General features: G+C 46.6%; 1 protein-coding gene across 4 annotated transcripts in view; it reads left to right on the top strand.

The window, feature by feature from the left end:
• Nucleotides 1-21,150, top strand: part of CYTH1 (cytohesin 1) — a 60,448-nt gene that overhangs the window by 17,524 nt on the left and 21,774 nt on the right. The window contains exon 1 of one of the 4 annotated variants that reach the window (XM_056854121.1): nt 772-846. The exons of 1 other annotated variant lie outside the window; for it this stretch is intronic. Coding sequence is in view for 1 of the 3 variants with exons in the window: in XM_056854129.1 (XP_056710107.1) it covers nt 9,473-9,494 (22 nt within the window). In the remaining 2 variants the exon portion in view is untranslated. Of the gene's footprint in view, nt 1-771; nt 847-9,385; nt 9,495-17,289; nt 17,417-21,150 lie in introns of those variants that run through there. 2 more of the 4 variants (XM_056854129.1, XM_056854137.1) reach the window with 2 other exon arrangements.

Below are 21,150 nucleotides of genomic sequence, written 5' to 3'. Positions count from 1 at the left end.
TCCTGGGGAAAGGGTCTTGTCCCCCACTGCTTAGGGAAGTGGTCTTGAACAATTTCCACCAGAAAGATCCACATGGTGCTGGTTCTTATTCCTGTTTAATGAATTGGACAGAAGGAGGCAAGAGTCCTGCTGGCTTCCTCATTCCACAGCTCCAGCCTTGCTGCTTTTTTGGACTTTCCATACACATGCACACCAGTCTTTGGTGTCTGTATATGCTGTAGTTTCATACACCTTCCTTTTATGCAGTGACTGTTGCTATGCAACAGCCCAGCTTGCTAGATGCTTAAAGCTCTAATGATGCAGCCCGATAAAGCCAACCTAAAAATACCCCCTGTCCAAACCTCCCCTGGGCAGCTGGGAGGAGTGGCTGGGGTGGGGCCTGGGGGGCACCTAGGAAAAAGTTCCCAAACTGAATTGCCCTGTAAGTGGCTTTGTGCGTCTCGTCAGGTGTACAGTGCTAGTAATAATTTCCTGGCAGGGAGCTGGGATTGGCCAGGCTCTGTGCGTGGGAGCCTCTACTGTTCCTTCTGCTCCAGCCGGACTGGGGATCCCTCGATTGGCGTCTCTCCCCTGCCTCCTGCTAGGAAGAGGAGGCGGCAGCTGCTGCTGCTCGCAGAGCCGCTTGGCGCTGCAAATCTGGCCCTCCAGAGGCTCCAGCCTCTTACCTACACCTTCTGGCAGCTGGCTGTCCCCTAGGCCCTTTCTGTCTACCTTAAGGGCTGCATCACCTGCCCGTCCTCGAGCGGGCATTGTAGCAAGGCATCAGTATGGGCACAGTCAGTGAGCTTTGTGCTTCCAGTTTCCAAGCCTTCCTCCTCTGTCCCTCCACCTTAGCCAGTAAGTCAGGTAAGTGCTTTATGTATCCTGTTCAGGTGACCCTTGCTGATGATGAGAAAATTTGAGTTTGGGGGGAGGGGGAGTGAATGTATGGGGGAAGGTTAGTTGTCCTTTTGTGATGACCTTTCTCTCCCCCCCCCCTTCTCTGATGCCAAGTTCTTTTGCAAGGTGAGTCATGGCAGGAATAGTTTACTGGTGTCTCCTTAGTCATGGTTGCTGGTGCGCAGGGGGTCTGGACCACAGCTATGGTGCTTTTGGCTGCGTGTAGCTTCCCTCTGCATCTTGCTGAGACTCAGTACCTGATGGTTTAACCAAGGTGTTGGTTTTGTCTGAGAGCTTGTAAACTCAAAAGGGGCATTGGTGGCTTTGGAATGGGAAGCTGGGGTAGTCTGCTCTCATGAACCCCTGTCACCTCTCGAGTAGAAGTGCAACGAAGGTGAGTTCATGGCCTTGTGTTTGGTGGTTACTGTGGGAACAAACCATTTCTGCTTCAGATTCTGTGTGAGAATTTTGTCTCGTGCGCAGGGAAGGCTTTCACTGGATACAAACTCTGACCCACATTACAAGTGCCGCTTCCTCCGCTGACATTGCCAGTTGTATACTTCTCTGCATATGGTTGTGGGTACGTTAACATTGTAAAACATGTCTTCACACATGAATGCGGTCATTTTTTCTTCTTGTGTGGGTGACTGAAATAACCCTCATGAGTTTGTTCTCTTGCTGGCTATGTTGGGTTTCTGCCTGTGGGATTGTGGCTGTGACCTCTTGTTTGACCTCTCCAAGGAGAGTGTACGCCAGGAGAGTCAAACTCATTTGGTACGAGGGCCAGATATGACATAAATGTCACTTGGTTGGGCTGGGCCATAGGTACCATAAAATTTAATGCCAGGTACCAGTGATACAAACTTTATAGAAGACACAGGCAAAGCCAATTAATGATATTATTTTTTTACTTTATTTTTACTTAAAAAACAAACATGCTTAAAACAATAAGACTTAACAGTATTTTATTTTATTTGAAGTCTCTGATAATTGACACTTCAGGACTGGGGCGGTGGCTGCATCAGCTGGTGAACTCGCAGTGGGCTTCCCAACCCAGATCGGGACGTGTGGCTGCCTCGGCTGGCTCTCGGGCCAGATAAGAGTTCTCAAGGGGGCCGAATCTGGCCCATGGGCCATATGCTTGACACCCCTGGGGTACGCTCTCCAACCTCATGTGTGCTGTAATGGGCTGTGAACTCTGGCTGAGCAATTTGGAGTTCGCCTCATGGGATAGGAGGGATACGCTGAGATTATATTAAATAGACTCCGCTTCTTGGGTCTTGGCCCTCTCCATTCTTGCCCTGTTCTTTATTTTGTTTTAAAAATGTAGTAGCTAGCTCATCAGAGGGAGATGGTTTACAATAAAATCAGTGGTATGCATCCAGCCACACAGATCCAAAGACTTAATGATACTTTAGTTTTTGGAAGAGGGATATTTGGAAGATTTTTGCCGGTTTCTCCCCTTGTAGACTTCCACTTTGCCCCAGTGCTGGTCTTGAGGGTCTGTTGACTCACAGGAACCAAATGGGGGGGGGGGAGGCGTTCAGTGGACTGCAATGGGGGGGGAGATGGGGAAGTCCTGCTTCACAAAATCTTCAATGAGTGGCTGCGTTGCAGTAATATACAATAAAGTGAACTGTACAGAGAAGATAGAACTAGCAGCATAATTGTGTAACCCTGCCTGATTTGTCAGTAGGAGGGAGGGTTGCTACCGAGTTGTCTGGCTACATGGCAGACAGAAGTTCTGCAGGTGTAGTTTATCCCAGCATAGTGATGCAGTGATTGGTGAAGCTTCATCAGATAAATGTCTGCTTGTTTGTATAGAGGTTGTGCCAGTATAAATACCTGAGCAGATGGCATTGGATTTGCCTCTGTTGTCACACAGAAATAAAACCGGATGGGTGGAGCAGACTGGTTTGGCTATCAGTGTTTGCTGGTTTTTTGTATGTGAAAATGAGAGATGAGATAGAGCAATCTAGTATTAGCCACACAACCCCCCCTCCAGACATTTCGGTTATAGATACAACCTTCTTTGCCAAACCTGCTATTGTAAGATGAACTTACATGGTTGAGATTTCACACCCACTGCAAGTTGTTTAGAGCAGCTAGCAATTCTTTCAATTATCCTCAGCACCTAATTTTTCACTTTTTAAAAAAGGGCAAGCCCCCAGACCTTGTAGCCTATATAAGAAAGCGTTTGAAAAGGATGATTTCTATGCCTAACTTTAGGTACCAGGGTTGGTCTGGCTAGCCAAGAAGTGATAATGCATCCTTCCAGGTCTCTTCCATCACCTTAACTCCCCTTTCCTTTGCCTCTACAATTCCCACCCCCCACACACATTTTGAGCCAGCTTTACTGACCTCAACAGATGTAACATCTGGCCCACAAAAGTATTTTTTTAATAGCCGGTGGGCAGGACCCTGATTTGGAATGGGCGTGTGTGTAAAAGCATTTTCTGTATGCTGTTTTCTCAACCTGCAGTGACACCACAGAACTTTGTTTTTGCTTTTTTGGGACAAGCGTGTAGATGCTGTTGCTTGACTCTTTGGCTCAGACAAAGCCAGTAGCTCGGGTGCAGGGCTAGTTCAGGCTCAGAAAGTGGGTTAACACCCCCCCCCCAATTCTGTGGACTGAATGGGGTACCTATGACTTGCTGTTTTTAAAAACAAAAAACAAGGGAACTCTCAGCATCAAGTCTTTTTGGGCCCTAAGTTTCTGACACATCAAAAGAACTTCCAGTCCATTTTGTAAGGAAATGAAATCTGAATTCTGCAGTCCAAATGATTATGAAGCATGCAAGTATGCTATATACCTATGCTTGTGCCTTCCTTGGGATTTAAGGGCCTGTAAGACAGAACTCTTTAGAAGGGCTTATGGTTCTTCCAGGTAAATTAGCCTGTGGGTGTCTTGGATTTTACATTTCCCCCCGATGTTATTTTAATCTAATTGTAATTTTCTTGTTATTAAGAATTATGTTGTACTGTTTTTGTTGATGTTACCCTAGGGTTGCCAGGACCCTCTTCACCACTGGCAGGAGGTTTTTGGGGCGGAGCCAGAGGAGGGCAGGGTTTGGAGAGGGGAGGGACTTCCATGCCAATTGCCAAAGTGGCCATTTTCAGGGGAACTGATCTCTCGGCTGGAGATCAGTTGTAACAGCAGCAGATCTCCAGCTAGTGCCTGGAGGTTGGCAACCCTTTGCTACCCACCTTGGGTCCTGATTTTCTGGGAGAAAGTTGGGTTTATGTATGTTTTAAATGGATACATTCATTCCATGCTTAAAAATTTGGTTTTCTGGTCAAAAATTTTGCAAGTTAATTAAGAACAGTATCAGACGCTTTAAGGCACCTTGCATGGGTATGCAATATTGAAGAAACATTCTTAGTTTATGAAATGCAAAAAGCGGGGGTGGAATCTTGTACTAGATGCGTGATGCAGAGGGAGGGGGAAGAATTGAAGTGACACACAACTCTACAGCATAAAGACAGCTAAATCATAGGTGTGTGGAGAGCAAAGTCTAGCTATCTTTTCATTCAGTCTGATAAAATATTTTGTGCAGCTGAAGCTCACCAACACCTAACTCGTACAGATACAGATCTAGTACAATATTGCCTACATTTTAAAGTATTAATTTTGTGACTCCGACTTTGCAACCACTGTCCGAAGTGCAGCATGCAGTCTGGCAACACTGCGGAACTGGGCCATGGCTGGCGTGCCAGACTGGGAGAAGGCTCTCCGTCATCATCCAGTGACTTGGAAAGATGGCACGGCTGGCGTTTCTCATGAAGTAGGCAAAGGGGAGATCCGAGCTGCTGATTGCTCCAGACGCTAACTATTTGCATCCCCAACACTGAAAACAGGAGGGGATTCTGACTTGGCAGGAGCTGGGGAAAGCTATAGCCAGATGGTGTCCATGGAAACTAGGCCTCTACTTTGCGCAACCAAGAGGCTCCGGGCAAAACATGACTATAAGGGCTGTCCTGCCTCAGCTGTGATTGAAAGGGGGGGAGAGGATGGGTATTTCTTTGTGTGTCTTCCACCTTAGAAGTTGAGGTTTGGGAGCAGAAGGTGCTTCTGCTGAACTGTTGGCCTGAGTGGGGGCCCTCCAGTAGCATGAAAGTCCCCTGGCTGTGAGGCGGTAGCAACAGGTGGCTGTCATCAGGAAAACAGGATGTGGTAGCAGCAGCAGCCAAAGGCAGGAAGTTCTTGTGTGGGGCACTTTAAACCTTGCACTGCCTGGCAAAATTCATTAACAGGAAGCTCTGCATATGTGTCTGACCTTATTTTAAATCAGGGAGGAATCCAAAGCTCTTTCCAAAGTCATTCTTGCCTTATATTCAGACACTTGTAGCTCTCCAGTTCAACTTGCAGTTATAGGGACCAAACAGCCTTAACAGCCTTCTAGGCTGCATCCACACAGATGGTTTTCTCTAACGTGACTTGCAAACTGCAGCTGGGATTTTTTTTTTTTTTAATTGAGAGCATCCACACAACGTTATCCACTTTCCCCATCCCCGGTGTGTTCTTTCTCAAGCCTGGTTTTAGTAATATCTTTCTGGAAATAATGCAGCCCAAGTCTATTACCAAACCATCTGGATGTTTTAGAAGGTCTGGCCCACATCAGCACCGTTTTCCTTATCTTGTTTCCCTGAGAATTCAGAGGATCATGGCAATAGATTGTTGTAACTATAAAACCAATTAAAACCCTGTAAAGGTCTTCCAGCAACAGAGGGAAAATGCAAGGGAAATGGCCGCTAGTGAAGGAAAGGGCACACTAGGGTTGCCAGGTCCCTCTTTGCCACCAGTGGGAGGTTTATGGAGCGGAGCCTGAGGAGGGCAGGGTTTGGGGAGGGGGGGACTACAATGCCATAGAGTCCAATGGCCAAAGCAGCCATTTTCTCCAGGTGAACTGATCTCTATCGGCTGGAGATCAGTTGAAATAACAGGAGATCTCCAGCTGGTACCTGGAGGTTGGCAACCCTGGTGCACACAGCGCTCATGTGGATGATGTTCTAAGGCCAGTGTGAATGCCTCCGCATGGAAATGGTGAATTCTTGCTGTGTGGGTTCAGCCCTAGATCACACTGGAGCCACTGGCCCTCTTTTTCTCCTTTCTTTCCTGAACCCCTAGGAAAAAGGCAGGACTGTGTTATGCCCTTACCAAATAGGTACCCTGGAAGAGTTATTCATTAACTTCTGCTTCTTTTCGTGGTCTGCCTGGGAGCAGTTTTTGAATGGTTCAGTAGCTGCATATGATTTCCACAAGCACATCTTGATTTCTGTACTGGTGCTTATTTCCTATATAGCTGCTCTCTAGCCGCCTATACAAAAGATGTTGGATGTAGTTGTGGGCAGAGAAGTGTTGTGCTAATGGCCACTAATGGCAGAGAAGAAGAAGTGTTGTGCCACTGAATGCCTTGTAGTGGGAAAAGAACAGAATCTCTTCTTCTAAGGCGCATAGGAATGCAGTTCATACTTATGTGCTGGGATATTACACATATGTTCCCTTGGCTTTGTATTGGCCACATTTAAAGCCATGGCTTCCTCTAGTTTTGTTTTCGAATAGCTTTTTGCTGTGGGTGGCATCTTGCCTGGCTTGGGGTAGCTGTCAGGATGTGATGCTCATAGGGTGGGTAAGATCTGGCACTAGATCAGCCAGAATCGCAGGATGAGTCTAGAATGATTCATACGCATGCCCTTCTGTAACTTCCAGAAGCCCTAGAAGAGAAGGAGTACCCTGACGGTGAAGTCACCACTTCCCATAAAAATGAACGTGTAATGCATTTTGCAGACAGAATTCACTAGGAGCTATGCTAGCGGGGAATTATTTCTGTCGAGATGCTCTTGTGCATTCCTTTGTTGTGAGGAGGGTGTTTCTTCTGTATGCCTGCCCTCATGATTTTATGGGTTAAAGATAAAGTAACAATGTCATTATCTGTCCAGCAGAGGGCCAACTTTCCCTTGCATGCTGCTTTTGCTTGCCTTGGGTCTGAATTGCAGGTCAGTAGATATCCTGGAAATGTCTAAGTACATGATACAGTGTACTTATCAAAATGGTCCACCTTCATATGTCATTAGGAAGTGGGAGAGCTGATGGTCCTTAGAGCTCCTTATTTTTGAAAATGTTGGGACCCCTGATGTGTTGTCACATTAGGCATACTTTCGCCATTCTGATATTGCTCACAAACAATTGTATCACCTTGCTTTTCCCGTTATGTACCATATTTGTGTTGTGGTTTTCTCAGCTTTGAATAGGATTGCAGCACAATACTTTTACAGGTGGAATGGCATAGCACTGTTATCTGTACCATCTGAAGAGGAGTTTTCCATTATGTGGGTACTGATTTGGCTGGTGACTTTCCAGGCTTTCTGCTTCCCTGTTGCATTACCCGCTAGCACCACCAACATTATCTTTCTTGCAGCGTAGCTCCTTCTGCTGTGTTAGAACTTGCCTATTTTTATTTTTTTTTTCTGCAGAAGTAATGTATTTACCCACAAGGAAGGTGATCCTGAATATAAGATAACCCCCATAAAAATGTTATGCAGACGCACACACAAAAATTGCACAAAACTGTAACTTGTGTGCAAATGTAAGATAACCCCCTTTTTTGATGGCATACCCGAGGGGAAAACCTAGTATTACATTTGAGTAACTACTGTATGATAGCATAAAACAGTTATTATGAATGTGTCAAAACAGCTATGTATTAATGACAAACTTTTTGCTGCATTGGTTGCCAGCTGCAGACATTTGTTAAGTTTGCAATGTAATGGCTGAAAACATAAGTGTTGTCCTGCTGGATAAAATGCATATTCAGATACATTTCCCAGATTTGCCCTGGTGTTCCTCCCAGCAGATCTGGAAACAGGACACAGGGCCCAGAGCACTGGAATCCTTCTGAGAAATGTGTGTTATACTGGAGCAGGGTGGGAGAGTTAGAATGATTCCAAGGTGACTGAAACCATGAACAGGAGCAGGGGACAGTTATGGACAGCATGAACTTCACTGGGATGGAAGCAGCAGCATACGAATGACAGTGAAGAAGAAGAGTTGGTTTTTATGTCAAGCTTTTCTTTACCTTTAAGGAGTCTCAAAGCAGCTTACAACCACCTTCCCTTCCTCTCCCCACAACAGACACCTTGTGAGGTAGGTGGGGTTGAGCGAGTTCTGAAAGAACTGTGACTGGCCCAAGGTTACCCAGCAAACTTAATGTGGAGCAGTGGAGAATCAAACCCGGTTCTCCAGATTAGAGTCTGCCACTGTTAACCACTACACCATGCTGGCTCTGTAGTGTCCTAGAAAAATGCAGCCCGTTCCTTGGGGTGGGGGTGCAGTTAGGCTGCCTGCCTCACAATGGTCCATTGCTTAGAAGTCTCCTCATGATGAAGGATAATCTGAGTCATCCTTCTATGGTTGCTCCAGGGTGTTCTCTAAGAGATCTCAGCAGGGTCCAAGTAGCAGAATGGGTTCCTGGAAAAAGTCCAGAGGATGTCATGGTTAGTACAGAGAAAGGGAAACCAGTGAGATGAAATGTACTTCCAGTTTCCAGAGCCCAAGGGAAAGGAGTGTGGAAGCAAGAGGCCCCAACAGATACAAAAAGCTGCACTATGGTTGGCTATTCTTATTTATCTGTGGAAGAATGGGCAGGGTCTGGCTCCTTCTGTCAGCCCCCTCCCCTGAGCTTTCACAGCCATCTGCACAAACAAGATGTTCCTCAGACTAAATTGACGGTTCAGTGCCTATTAAAATACAGACTCACTTCCATTCCCAAGCTTTCCTTTAAAGTCTGATTATTTTCCTGTCCTGTTTCTTGTCCAGACAAAAGCTGGACATTTTGGGGTTAATGATTCTGAGCCGGTGGGTTAAAGTATTTATCGGTCTCAAGATACGTTGTAAGGGGCAGTATCCTGCCAGCATTGTGTAGTGGTTAAGAGCAGTGGTTTGGAGTGGCAGACTCTAATCTGGAGAACCGGGTTTGATTCCCCACTCCTCCACATGAGCGGTGGAGGCTAATCTGGTGAACTGGATTTGTTTCCCCATTCCTACACACGAAGCCAGCTGGGTGACCTTGGGCTAGTCACACTCTCTCAGCCTCACCTACCTCACAGGGTGTCTGTTGTGGGGAGGGGAAGGGAAGGTGATTGTAAGCCGGTTTGAGTCTTCCTTAAGTGGTAGAGAAAGTCAGCCTATAAAAACCAACTCTTCTCCTTCTTCTTTTGCTCCCATGTTTTTGAGAAGGGGTGCTTTCTGCTACTGTGGAGCTTCCAGACAGCGCAACTCTTGGCAGCTTTCATGTACTTTCTTCACACTGTAGTTTTTTTCCCCTCTGGCCCCGAGCATGAGGGGTTAACGGCACAGGAGAACAGCACAGGAACAGGGCGTCACTGGTTATCTCGGATGCCATTTGGGTTGTAATGACGCCTATCCCTATCCGGCCCAGGCAGGGGCTGCCCATTGGCTGAGACAAGACCTGACTCATTCCAGGAAGCGGCAGGCAGACAGTAAGCTAGACTCAGGTGTCTACCCAGCTAAGCCGCCCTTGCCTCCGAACGGACAGCCGGCAGTGGTCCGCAGTCTCTTGGTGTTGCTGGAAGCATGGTGCTTAGAATGGAGAACGGTGAGCTTGTGGGATGGGGAGCCTTCCTGTTTCCTCCCTGGGCAGAAGTGTCCCTCGAAGCCTTAGTTTGCCTAGGGTGGTGGGGAAGCCTGGATCTACCCTGGTGCCTTACAGAGGACTGCTTCTTTCAAAGGAGTTGCCTCATATACCAGGCCCTGTGTATGTATATGTGTTGTAGTCCTGCAACTAACAATACCCTGATGCACCGTTGGTAAAAAAAACAAAAAAGTGCTTTGAGACTCTGACTTACGACCAGCAGTGTGTTCCATTTTCCCATTATGCTTTCATGGGGGGGGGGGGGCTGCTCTTTAGAGCTGCTTCACAGAAATGGAGGGGTGCATGTTACAGCTTAAATATGTCAGACTGGGCTACCGACTGATCCCACGGATGTAGCTGTGGCTTAGACCAGAGGTTCCCAAACTGTGCTCCACGGAGCACTTGGTGCTCCGCGAAACATCTCCTAGTGCTCCGTGAAGAGCTCGGAAAGAAAAATACTACTGTCATTCGGTTTAGTATATAGGTGCTAGGTGAAAATAAGTGCTCCGTGACGAATTTCTCTCCTGAAAAGCGCTCCACAACTCAAAAAGTTTGGAAACCTCTGGCTTAGACTATGAGGGATTGTAAGTGAATGGAAACGCCTTTCTCTTGCTGTGGGTGGGATGAACCAGGACTTTCACTGTAGTTGAAGGGTGAGAGTTTCTGTTGGCAGCTCTTGAGCTGCCTGCTCTGGCGTGTCTCTGGTGCAAGACTCTGCCTGCCTGTCTGTTCTGGTTCTGCCTCAGCCCTCAGGCACCCAGAGGCTGCTGGGAGTTGAGCATGTGGGCAAGGGAAGCAACATGTTTCTTCTCATATGTTTGGGGGCTGGACTTCTGCTTTTTTCACCTCACAGCTTGTATGCCTGGGGTGGTGGCATGACTGCCGCATAAGCATATCAAGAAATCTTGCAAGTAACATTGGGGAAAAATCTAATGCAGACAACAGGGTATTGGAGAAACCTGGGAGATACCATGAGCCTTGGAAGTAGCAAACCTGGAGCCCCAAAAAATTCTGACCAGCAGACCAGAGCAAGCCTGAACGTTTCTTGCCTGCCTTCCCCTAGGATTGGCTTGTTGCAACACTGTTGGCATTCCACAGTCTTGGTCTTCAGGTTTGCTTTCCATCCCAGATTTTTTTCTCCCTTGCGTATTTCAATCTGGATTTTTGAGGGCATCATATAAAGATTTATCTGACTGATTGCTACATAGAACTATTGCACACTGGTTCTTGGCAGTGTCTGTGATCTAGAGTGCAGTTTAGTGAGGTGTGCCTCTGTTTATCTGCCCAATGTGGTGTCTGAATACAGGGCTGTTTCTCAGTGCCGCACTTTCTGCTTCAGCCTCAACAGTTCACAGCCCATATTCAAGATAAGTGGGACCCGGCTTGCTGGGCAAAACCAACTAGCTCTTCGTGTTTAGATATACTTTCCTACTTTCATATAGTGATGTGAGGCAGGAAAGGTTTCCGATGTTGCATTTTTCCATAGAAAATTTTCCGCTCAACATATGTTAATATAGTCTGTTTATCTGTAGTTGTCAGGGCTGTTGTGCTGCAAATCAATCATGTTAGGTGGACCAAATGTAGGATATGAAGCATAGACAAACCCCAGTGCTTATACATGGTCCAGGCTTGTATGTGTATTTTTGTCGTCTTTTGCTAACAGTATTTAAATATTTACATTTTCCGAACAATTTTTCAGTTCAGATTTTCCTGAAAAACCCACATCACTGCTTCCATATGTACCTGTTGATGTGCAATGAGTTTCCACAGCCTCTTGGTTCAGGAGGTGCTTCAGACAAGCTCAGAGGCGGCCTTTGCCTTTGTATCCATGGGGAGCATCCATTCAGACAGTTTCCTCTACTGTAGGACAGCTGGCCTGGAACCTCCCAACATTTTGTGATTAGCTGTACTCCCGGGGCAGCCATTTTGCATTGGCAGTATTACTCTCTTTCCAAATTCTATAAGTTCTTATGGGCTCAACAGGGTTAGGAACCTTTGTGAATGCTAATTTTTCACGCTCCAGTCCATATGAGTTTGTTTTGGGAGTGAACTGGCAGAACCAGTTGCATCAGATGTCTTCTGCCAATAACCATTTTATGGGCCTTATGACTCAGTTAATCCCATGTGTTCTCTGTAGCCCTTGTCTAGTATCTAATGTGGCTGGTCTTGACCTGGGGACTTAGCATACTTTTGAGCTGCCAGAGTTTGTGTATTTTGATGTAGAGGGGCAGGGAGTTGAGTGCTACCTGGACTGGATGAAGGGAAGCCAGCCCATATCCACATTGTTGGATTATCTTTCTATGTAATTAGAACTGTGAGCAGCTCTCTGGCTAGCATGGAATGCTGCATGTTTCTTGGGAAAGAAGGTTGTCTGTCTGAGTGGACTCTGCTTTGACTCAGTGACACCCCTCCCCCTGTCAAAAAGTCTATAACAGCCAAGGACAGTACTTATTAAAGCCATGCTTCCGGGGGAATAAATGTGGTGACTTTGCTCTTTACCAAAACTTCATGGCATCACCTACACTGGATGTGGAGGTACTTTTCTTACCTGACATTATGGTTTTGGCTGCTAAGCATCTGGAACTTTTTTTTTTTTTTTTTTGGCCACTTTGGCAATGTACAAGGTCTGCTTTTCACCAGACATGTCTCATGAGGATGGTTTGTCAAGAAGACACTAAGCTCTTGGGTCAGTATGTGAACAGTACTCTGAAGTATGGGCCCTGGTACTGAATTTCATCTGGAATAAAAACTAGGAAATAAATCTCCTTCTCTCCTCCAGTAGAATTTCTGCGGGTAGGATTGTTCAACCACTTAACCAAGTTGCAGTGACACAATATTTTAAAATGGGAGGTAAATGAAGTGTGTGGTTTTCTTGTGGTGTCTTAGTATATTTTGTATAGGAGTTGGATCCCGATGCAAGTATGTTTCAGGTAACTGGCTCAAGGTTGACTCAGCCTTCCCTCCTTCCGAGGTCGGTAAAATGAGTACCCAGCTTGCTGGGGGTAAAGGGAAGATGACTGGGGAAGGCACTGGCAAACCACCCCGTAAAAAACAAAGTCTTCCTAGTAAACGTTGGGATGTGACGTCACCCAGTGGGTCAGTAATGACCCGGTGCTTGCACAGGGGACTACCTTTACCTTTAATGGTTACATGTATTCTACCTAGTATCTTTTTTAAACATTCTCTTCCCTTGCACTGCTTGTTATGTTTGTGCGGTTGGCAAAAGAGTCGCCAAAAAGGCTACTAAGCACCCTGGCTTGCTGTGCCAAGGGTAAGCTGGGGTGGTTACTTGTGAGCCGAGGGAGCATTTTGGCCTGCTGCTTTAAATGATGGATGCCCAACCTGGTAGATGCTGCTTCTATGGAAGTAGACCATGATCCTCACAGGGTCTGTTCAGACATTGCAAGGAAGTGAAGCCCTTTTAAAAATTGGACTTGCTTTGCCGTAGACTTTTGGAAGGGTTCTGCCTGTCATGTACAGTGTTGTGAGTGGTCTACTCCTAAGAGGGATAGGCTTTGTTTGAGAGGAAGTTTGAGTGACTGCCTGACCATAGTTTCTGTGGTGAAGGCCAGAAAAATGTTGGCTTGTTGCCTGGAACATCCAGGAAACCCTCTTATCCTGGCTTCCAGCTCCAGTCTGTGGCTGTAATGGTGACATAACTGTAATTGACTTGGCTCCTTGGAGTCTTATCTTGTCAAGGCGCTGTGGTCAGGGAGAAAGAAGGGGCACCTGAGTTGGGAAGAGTATCCATTGGGGGGATACCTTTCTTGTGCGAATGGACTATAGTGGGAGTTTGTCTTCCCATTGGTTGCTGTTAAATTAATCGGCTGCATTCAGTATGTGCTTGAACATTTGGTATTCAAGAGTCCTCTCCTGGAACTGCCCTCAGGGCACCACAGCCCCCCCCCCCCGTCTTTACCAGGCAAGACTGGGTTTTGGCCAGAAGAGAAGGTAATGAAAAGATGAACTCTTACTTCTTAGGCATCCTCTGTGTTACCACCTTCCAAGCCATTTTGCCTATACAGGATTTTCTGCATTCTTCCCTATCTTGCATAGTGACTTTTCTAACCTGCCCAGTGTGTTCAAGATATAGTAGACGAGCTTGGGCTGCAGAAAACCTTTTTGAATGCTGTGGTTGTCCCTTCCTTCATTGCCTGTTAACAAATATGGATTCTTATATTTAGTTTTTGATTTCCTAAGCTCACTATGAAGTGACTTATTGGCCTTTCTTGCTTGATGTTTCTTCTTGACACTATCGCAAAATCTAAAATTTGCTATGTCCTAAAGACCACTACAAAACTTAAAGTACTCCAGGTCATAATGAATCTTGGATCTTGTCATATGATGGGTCCAGGGAGCAGCATTCATAATGAAAAGAAGATGCGTGTTATCTTGTGGCGGGATTACAATGTCGAAAACAAATATGAGAATATGGACTAAACTTTTAAATGTCTTGGGGAATCTCTTACAAGTAGTGAATGATCCTCAAGGCCTGTTTCCATCTTCATGTCTGCCACCCAGAGGCTGGTATAAATACCTCTTCATTGCAGCTGAACAGTAGGTCTCCACAAGGACTGGGTGATATTTCTCCACCATGGCCCTGACACACTTTTATATTTTGCAGTTTATGGTTGCATAATAAAAACCTTCCATTGTATATCCATGCAGTACACACACATGTAGCAAGAGCCATCAGGTTGGAGTATTGTTAGAGTTCCCACTTCATGGCTGCCACCACATGTATGATGGCCCAGAGTTCACATCTGGCTGGAGTTGGTGTCTTGCTCCTCTTGTTCTCTGTTGCCTGCTGCTGTGGTCTGCCTCATAGGTTGCAGCCATGTATCAAGGGGATGACCAAGTGTCACTGACAAGGACACCAAAGAAGAAGAAGAGTTGGTTTTTATATGCTGACTTTCTCTGCCACTTAAGGAAGATGCAAACCGGCTTACAATCACCTTCCCTTCCCCTCCCCACAACAGACACCCTGTGAGGTAGGTGGGGCTGAGAGAGTGTGACTTGCCCAAGGTCGCTCAGCTGGCTTCATGTGGAGGAGTGGGGAAACAAATCCAGTTCACCAGATTAGTCTCCTCTGCTCATGTGGAAGAGTGGGCAATCAAACCCAGTTCTCCAGATCAGACTCCATGGCTCCAAACCACCGCTCTTAACCATGATACCACGCTAGCTCTTTGAATATTGAGTATTATCCTGTTGGGTCTAGTTTGTTGAGTTGTATATACACAGCCATAAGATGGGGAATGGGATCCGGTTCTTGCTTTCTTGATAGAATGAAGAAAGGGATGTCCTCATTTATGCTGGAAGGGACTGCAAAAGAGAAATATTGAGTATGAAGAAAATGCATTTGAACTCCCCAGGAAAGGGGCTGGTTAAATGTAGGGGGGAGCACAGGAAAGAGCCAGATGGTGACATTTTGATTATAAAGACCAGATCTGCTGCCCCAACTTGACTATTTTCGGAAGGTTACAGGTATAATCTGACCATGATTCCTTAAGGGCCTCTCCTTTACCTTCTGTAACTTGAGAGCTGTCCAAAGTTTAAAAACTTTAACTTTAAACCTAACCTGCAGTTAGGACAAAAGGTGGTGAGGTAAGAGGTCAGATGGGTACATGAGTATGAACAGTTCTGATGTCACACCAGGGTGGGATACTGATCTGAATCCATTGCATCTTGGGCATTTGGGAGGAGGTGCCAGTAATGCCTAATTTATGTAAGAGTGAGTTCAGAGTAGTTCAGCTTTCCCTAATAAAGATTGTGCTAATGGCCTGAAGGAAGCCCAGTGGGCACTAATCCACACCAGGGGGAGGATGGCAGGTGAAGAGGTGCAACAGAAGGGCCTTATCCATAAAGATAAGGGAAGCTACACATCTTTTGTTGAAGAAGTAACTCTAAGCAGTGGAGGAAATGTGAAACCAATGAGCAAATGTGACTGATTGCCAGTGAATTATAAGGTTCTGGTTTCTAATGGGGCTTTCTCAGAGTGGGAATCCACCTTCATTGCAAGTGAGAGGCATAAACAAGGGACTCTCACTTAGCGTTTTAGCTATTTGAGATGCACAAGAATACTCAGCCTGACAAGATGCATGCAAATGTCAAAATGTGAGTCTTTTTTTGGAACCAGAGTGTGAAGTTTTAGTACAATGTAATTTTATTATTATACTGCACTTCCTCCAAGGAGGCTAGTACACATGGTTCTCCCTTATTCTGTTTACCCTAACAGCATTTTTTATAGGTAGGTTAGGCTAAGAGGGAGTGACTGGCCCAGGGTCAGAGGTGAGTTTTGAATCAGGGTCTCTCCAGTGCTAGAGTTGTATAGTGACCACTAAACCACACAGGCCATTCTAGGTTCTTCAGGGAACAAATCTTCTCTCTTAAACAAAATGGCTCTCGATAACATGTGTAGCTCTATTGGGTATGAAGGGATTCAGGAGGCATATGGTATTGTGAAGAAGCAGAATGATGAATCTGACTCCTTCCTCCGTGATAGAGAGACAGTTCTTCTCTCAAATCTAGAAAGGTTGTTTTGCTTAGCACACAAGAAAAGAAGCACCATAGGTTATTACAAATCAGCAAGCTTTGCAAGGGAAACTGACCAATGCGATGGTTAAGAACCAGAAATATAAATTGTCTGGCTATGTATAGGTACTGTGAAGGGTGCGTCTCATCAGCATAACCCCTTTAACCCAAATTTGCAGAATGAAGGATAAAAGATAACTTTCTAAAAACCTCCCTAAAAGCTGCCATGGCTGTACTTAAGGGGTAAGAAAATCCGTTAGTTTATGCAGATGCACACACCTTGAAGAGCATAGAGTTGGAATAATTAGGATCCATATTCATGGTGGAGGTTAATGGTGGAGCATCTCAGTGTCTGAAAATAGTTTATTCATGCATGCAAATTGATACAGGTTTGTAGGCAAGAATCTTCATGCAGAAGATTCCAGTGCACTGTTTGGGATTCACAGGATAAAAGTTGAATTGTACAATGCTTGGGGCTGCTGCTTTTTTTGTACATAAAATGTGGGCTTTTGTATTTCCGAGCATGAATTCACTTGCATTAAAATGTTAGACTTGTGTGAAATGTATTAAAATTGTGAAAAGTGCCTTCAAGTCGCAGCCGACTTATGGCGACCCCTTTTGGGGTTTTCATGGCAAGAGACGAACAGAGGTGGTTTGCCAGTGCCTTCCTCTGCACAGCAACCCTGGTATTCCTTGGTGGTCTCCCATCCAAATACTAACCAGGGCTGACTCTGCTTAGCTTCTGAGATCTGAAGAGATCAGGCTAGCCTGGGCCATCCAGGTCAGGGCATATCAAAATTAGTGTGAGCAAAATGCCCAGTTTTTACTGAGTTGTGTACCTGTGTGGTTACAACTTTTGCAGTTTGTTAGAGCTCTGGGGAAGGTCTGACATGGAGACGGTAGGGAAAAGGAATTTGTTAAAAGACGGGGGAATTTCCTTCTTAGGTACATTATTCCAGTAGAAACTGTGACTTCTTACTCAGAGGCAGCACCAGTTCTGAAAGAACCCGCTTGCCTGCTATTCAGCAGTCTTAACGGGTTTTGGTCTTGGCTCTGCCACTACCTGTATGCATGCGTACATGTGCCCTTGCCTCCTTGCTGTGCTGCATCCCAGGCAGGCAGGGGTTAATTCTTGAACTCTGTGCAGCGGCAGGTGGGCGGTTCCAGAGCTGTCATCCTCCATGGAAGCCAGCACAGGCAGGGAAGCTCAGCTGAGTAGGATGAGAGGAGGCCAAGACACAGCCCATTCCCCTTGACAGGGCTGGGCTCCCCAGCACATGGGCTACTAGTGCACCGATGGTGCGTCACAGGGCTTGCTGTGACAGCGGGCAGGAGGAGTGGGGCGGCAGCCTGTGGTAAGCCCCTGTGTGGTTGTGTGTGTGTGTGTGTGTACAGAATGAGAATGCTGCTGTTTGCTAGCCTGCCGGTGTGCTGGATCTGTCCATCATAGCTGCATTTAGTGCCATGCGTCCCCGTGTCTTGTTCGTGCTCAGCACCATGTGTCTTTCCTTGCTGTCATAGCCATGCTCGGCGCGGTGTGCCTTCTGATTCTCTCCCGGGCGCGCTGTGTTTTCTGTGCCTGCCTGCTTGTCTGCATTTCCCAATGGCATACTTCGGGGGGATGAAAGGCACCATGTGAGAGCTGCTTTCCTCTGAGCCCGTGATCTCCGAGGGGGAGAGGCTGCTTTGGAGGAGGAGGTGGAGTGGTAATAGGGTTGGAATCTCTATTTCTACCAGCTCTCAGGATTTCCCCCATCTATCAGATTGGTGTGTCAGAATTCGATTTCATGGGTATGAATGGGTTTCGGGGGGGGGAGCTTTCACTAGGGTGGGGCTGTAACTTTCTAGCATGTGGATGTTTAAGGTTCTATAATGGGAGGAATAGACAAGTTGTTCCCAGGATGAACTGGTGCAGGGGATGGGTGGGGGGAGATAAGATATTCATCACCATCATACTGTGCCCACCATTGTCCTGCCCAAAGAGTTAACATGTCTGATAGTATATGGGAGAATCCTACTTATGTCAGCCATTATCCAAGAGTCTCATTCATGGGTGAGTTGGGTACAGCTTGCCAGAGGAGTGTTTTTGAGTACAGAAGGACATTGCAGCTCAAGGGGCTTAGGGAATTTCCCCATATTTTGAGTTTAGAACCAGCAGGTGAATCTTGGGAAAAGAAGACATTGGAGGCATGGACAAAATGTTTTTGGGGACCACTCACCTGAAAAGGGAGGGGAGAAATAGAAATACATGGGGAAAGCAAGCTCCCATCCTAGCCAGAGCATGAACTTGTCATTAGTATGCCCTTAGACTGCCTGGACTTAGCCCTTATTCTCAGCTCTGTTGTTATCCTAACCATAATGGTTCCAGACATTTGGAGAAGTATTTTTGGGGGGGGGAATGGTTGCTCCATGTTTCTGTTAGCAGCCCTTCCTCAAGGGCATAAGGAGATGTGTGTAAATGACAGAACTATCTCTAGGAATCGAGCAGGACTATTAGTAAAGCTGGCTTGGGCTGTCTTTGGCAGGGAACTAAGGTGTTGCAAGCTTTTCTTCTTTTCAGCCCTTAATCCCAACTCAGACATAATTCGCTTTGGGGTAACTACCCATTTGGCTGGCTGGCATGAAACGAAAGACGCAGGACGGGTGTCCATGGGCTGCCTGACTGAGCTGAGCACAAATATGTTTGCCCTTCAGATGGATGGATGGATGCACCTCTGAATGGCAAACCAGACAGGAAGCTCCCTGGCGTCAGCAGGCTGCCTATTTGGTAACAAAATGTGGGCAGTTCTAGAAGTGTCTTATCCAGTGCCCGAAAGCAGGTCTAGAATCCTCTGGGAAGAGAATAACATGTCATAGATAGAGCCATGAGTACATTCACGCACTGATGAGTAACTCTGGATGAGCCATCTCCCCCTTGGGAACCGCTGCATGCATGCCCAAAGAACTGATTACAGGGTTTCCTTGGACTTGAACTGTCCAAAGTGCCTTGGCTCATTAGCCTTGATCTCTAACTTTCCTGAGGCACCAGCAGAGACATATTCCTCCCCCTCCCAACTTCATCTTCTGTAAGGAGAAGTGGTTGAGTTGGCACAGGCCAAAATTAATTGCGTCCCCCTGAGTGGCATTGTCTGCCTAGCAGGGTTGACCCTCCAGTCAGCTGGGCAAATACTGTCAATTGCCTCGTATTTGATTCAGCTGTATATTGCATGGAGTCTAGAATGACCTTGTGTGAATGGCATCCTACTATGGTTTTGCACTGTGGAGTCATTTCATAGCCACTCTTGGCTCTTTAATGAAGCCTTAAGGCCTGGCTTCCTGTACTTGAAATGTCTGATGAAGAACACCAGGTCCAGGAAGCAGCATGAAGCCAGTTTGCGTAAGACACTGGCAGGGAGAGTGTGGGGATTTAGTCACTCAGAGAGGCTTCTGCAGTGGCTCTTCTCTCCACTTCACTGCTGGACCCAGACACGGGTGATTGTGGGGATTTAAGACTGTTCCACAGGAAGCATCACAGTGACAGAAGTCTCGTATTCCCAGCTAGCCAGGATTTTACACGGGAGGGATGGTTGTGCTTGCAGTATAGCCTGTACAAGTGTGCTGTAGAGTCTTTATGGTGTTAATGCAAATTCACACAAGTTGTGCTGTTTTGTGCAGCTCTGCACCATGGAAGCAACTGGCATTGTTTTTGCAGGGCACTTTGAGCAAGACTGCATGCTTGTTGTCTCCCAGATGTAATGCAGATGAGCTGTCCAACCCCTTTGCAAAGCCTGAGCATTCTCTGCCTTATACAGCTGACTTCCTAGCATCTTGGCCTAGGCTACTTTTAGGCAGCGCAGCATCTGTGGGGCTGTTCCCTAGATGAGCAAGTAGCAAAAAAGGCATGGAACCATCAGATGCCACAGTCTCTGGACTGACAACGAGCTACTCCTTTCACAAGGGAAAGATGCTTTGCACATGCCCGGGGACATCTAAAGGCCAAACTATGCATTCATGTTTATAAAGAGTTGAGTCGGGGTTTCCTGCAGCCACACAGCAGCTGTGGGGAATGGCTTATAAAAAATAAAGGAGAGCTTTTTTGGGCTCAGAAAGCCACCGTGGTAGGAGGAAGGGCTCCTGCCTTCTCTCCTAAGTCATCTTCCCAGAAAAAAACAGCTCTGGGGGCAGTTATTTTCCCCATTTTTGCTACTCTATGTGGAGTATACTGTGCACATGGAGCAGCCCCCCCCCCCCGTGCTGTTTTGACATGGGAAAATGGCTTGGGGGAAGGCAGGAGCCTTTCCTTCCCCCACAGCAGCGTTCCAAACCTATTTTTTTTAAAAGCCATTCCCTGCAGCTACTGTGTGACTGTGAGGAACCAATGTTGGGTCTGTGGAATCCAGGCCCAATGCTTAAAAACACGAATGTGTAGTTTGGCCCTTAGTTCCTTCTTAGAAAGACCCTTTCCATTGGAAAGGAATCGTGGATATGCTCAGGTTGGCCTTGGGTGCCAACAGTTTGTATTAACAGAAAGCTGCTGCCCAGTATGGCTTACAAATACCCAGGAATCGAGAGCCACGGCGTTTGCAGCGAGGAAGAGAAATCTTCATATAATCTGGCACCGTGCTCTGTAACGCTTACGGGAGAAAACAGCTGTTCTTGAAATTCTCTGTGGTGTTGCTGTTTGGATTCTTCAAGTCCTCGACAGTGTTTGACCAATATCTGATTTGCAAATTGACTCGGTACCTTTTTTTGACAAATGGCTGGCTCTAGGCTTAAACTTGCAGCCGTACTACCCTCCTGCTTTGGGCCCATCTGCCTGCTTTGCTGGAAGCAGGGAGCTGCTGCCTCTTTAAGAACAGCCTCCTCTGTATGCCGCTACTGCTGCGGTGAGCTTGGCTCTGGGCTCCCCTGCCCTCGTGTCCAACTGCAAAGCAACAAAAAAAGCATTTCCCTTGTTTGGCTTCTCTGTTCATACAGCCGCACAATGGAGCCTTGTTGCGTCAGGAACTCTGATCTCCCTGAAATAGGCTTGAGGCTGAGGCTTGGCTCCCCCACTCCAGCTATGGATCTGGGCTGCCACTAAATACCGAGGGTGGGGGGGGGATGGAAG

The sequence above is a fragment of the Euleptes europaea genome, chromosome 1 (assembly GCF_029931775.1).
Source record: "Euleptes europaea isolate rEulEur1 chromosome 1, rEulEur1.hap1, whole genome shotgun sequence".
Classification (NCBI taxonomy): Eukaryota; Metazoa; Chordata; class Lepidosauria; order Squamata; family Sphaerodactylidae; genus Euleptes; species Euleptes europaea.
Note: the sequence above shows the minus strand (reverse complement) of the source record. Positions and strands in the feature narration are given on the sequence as shown.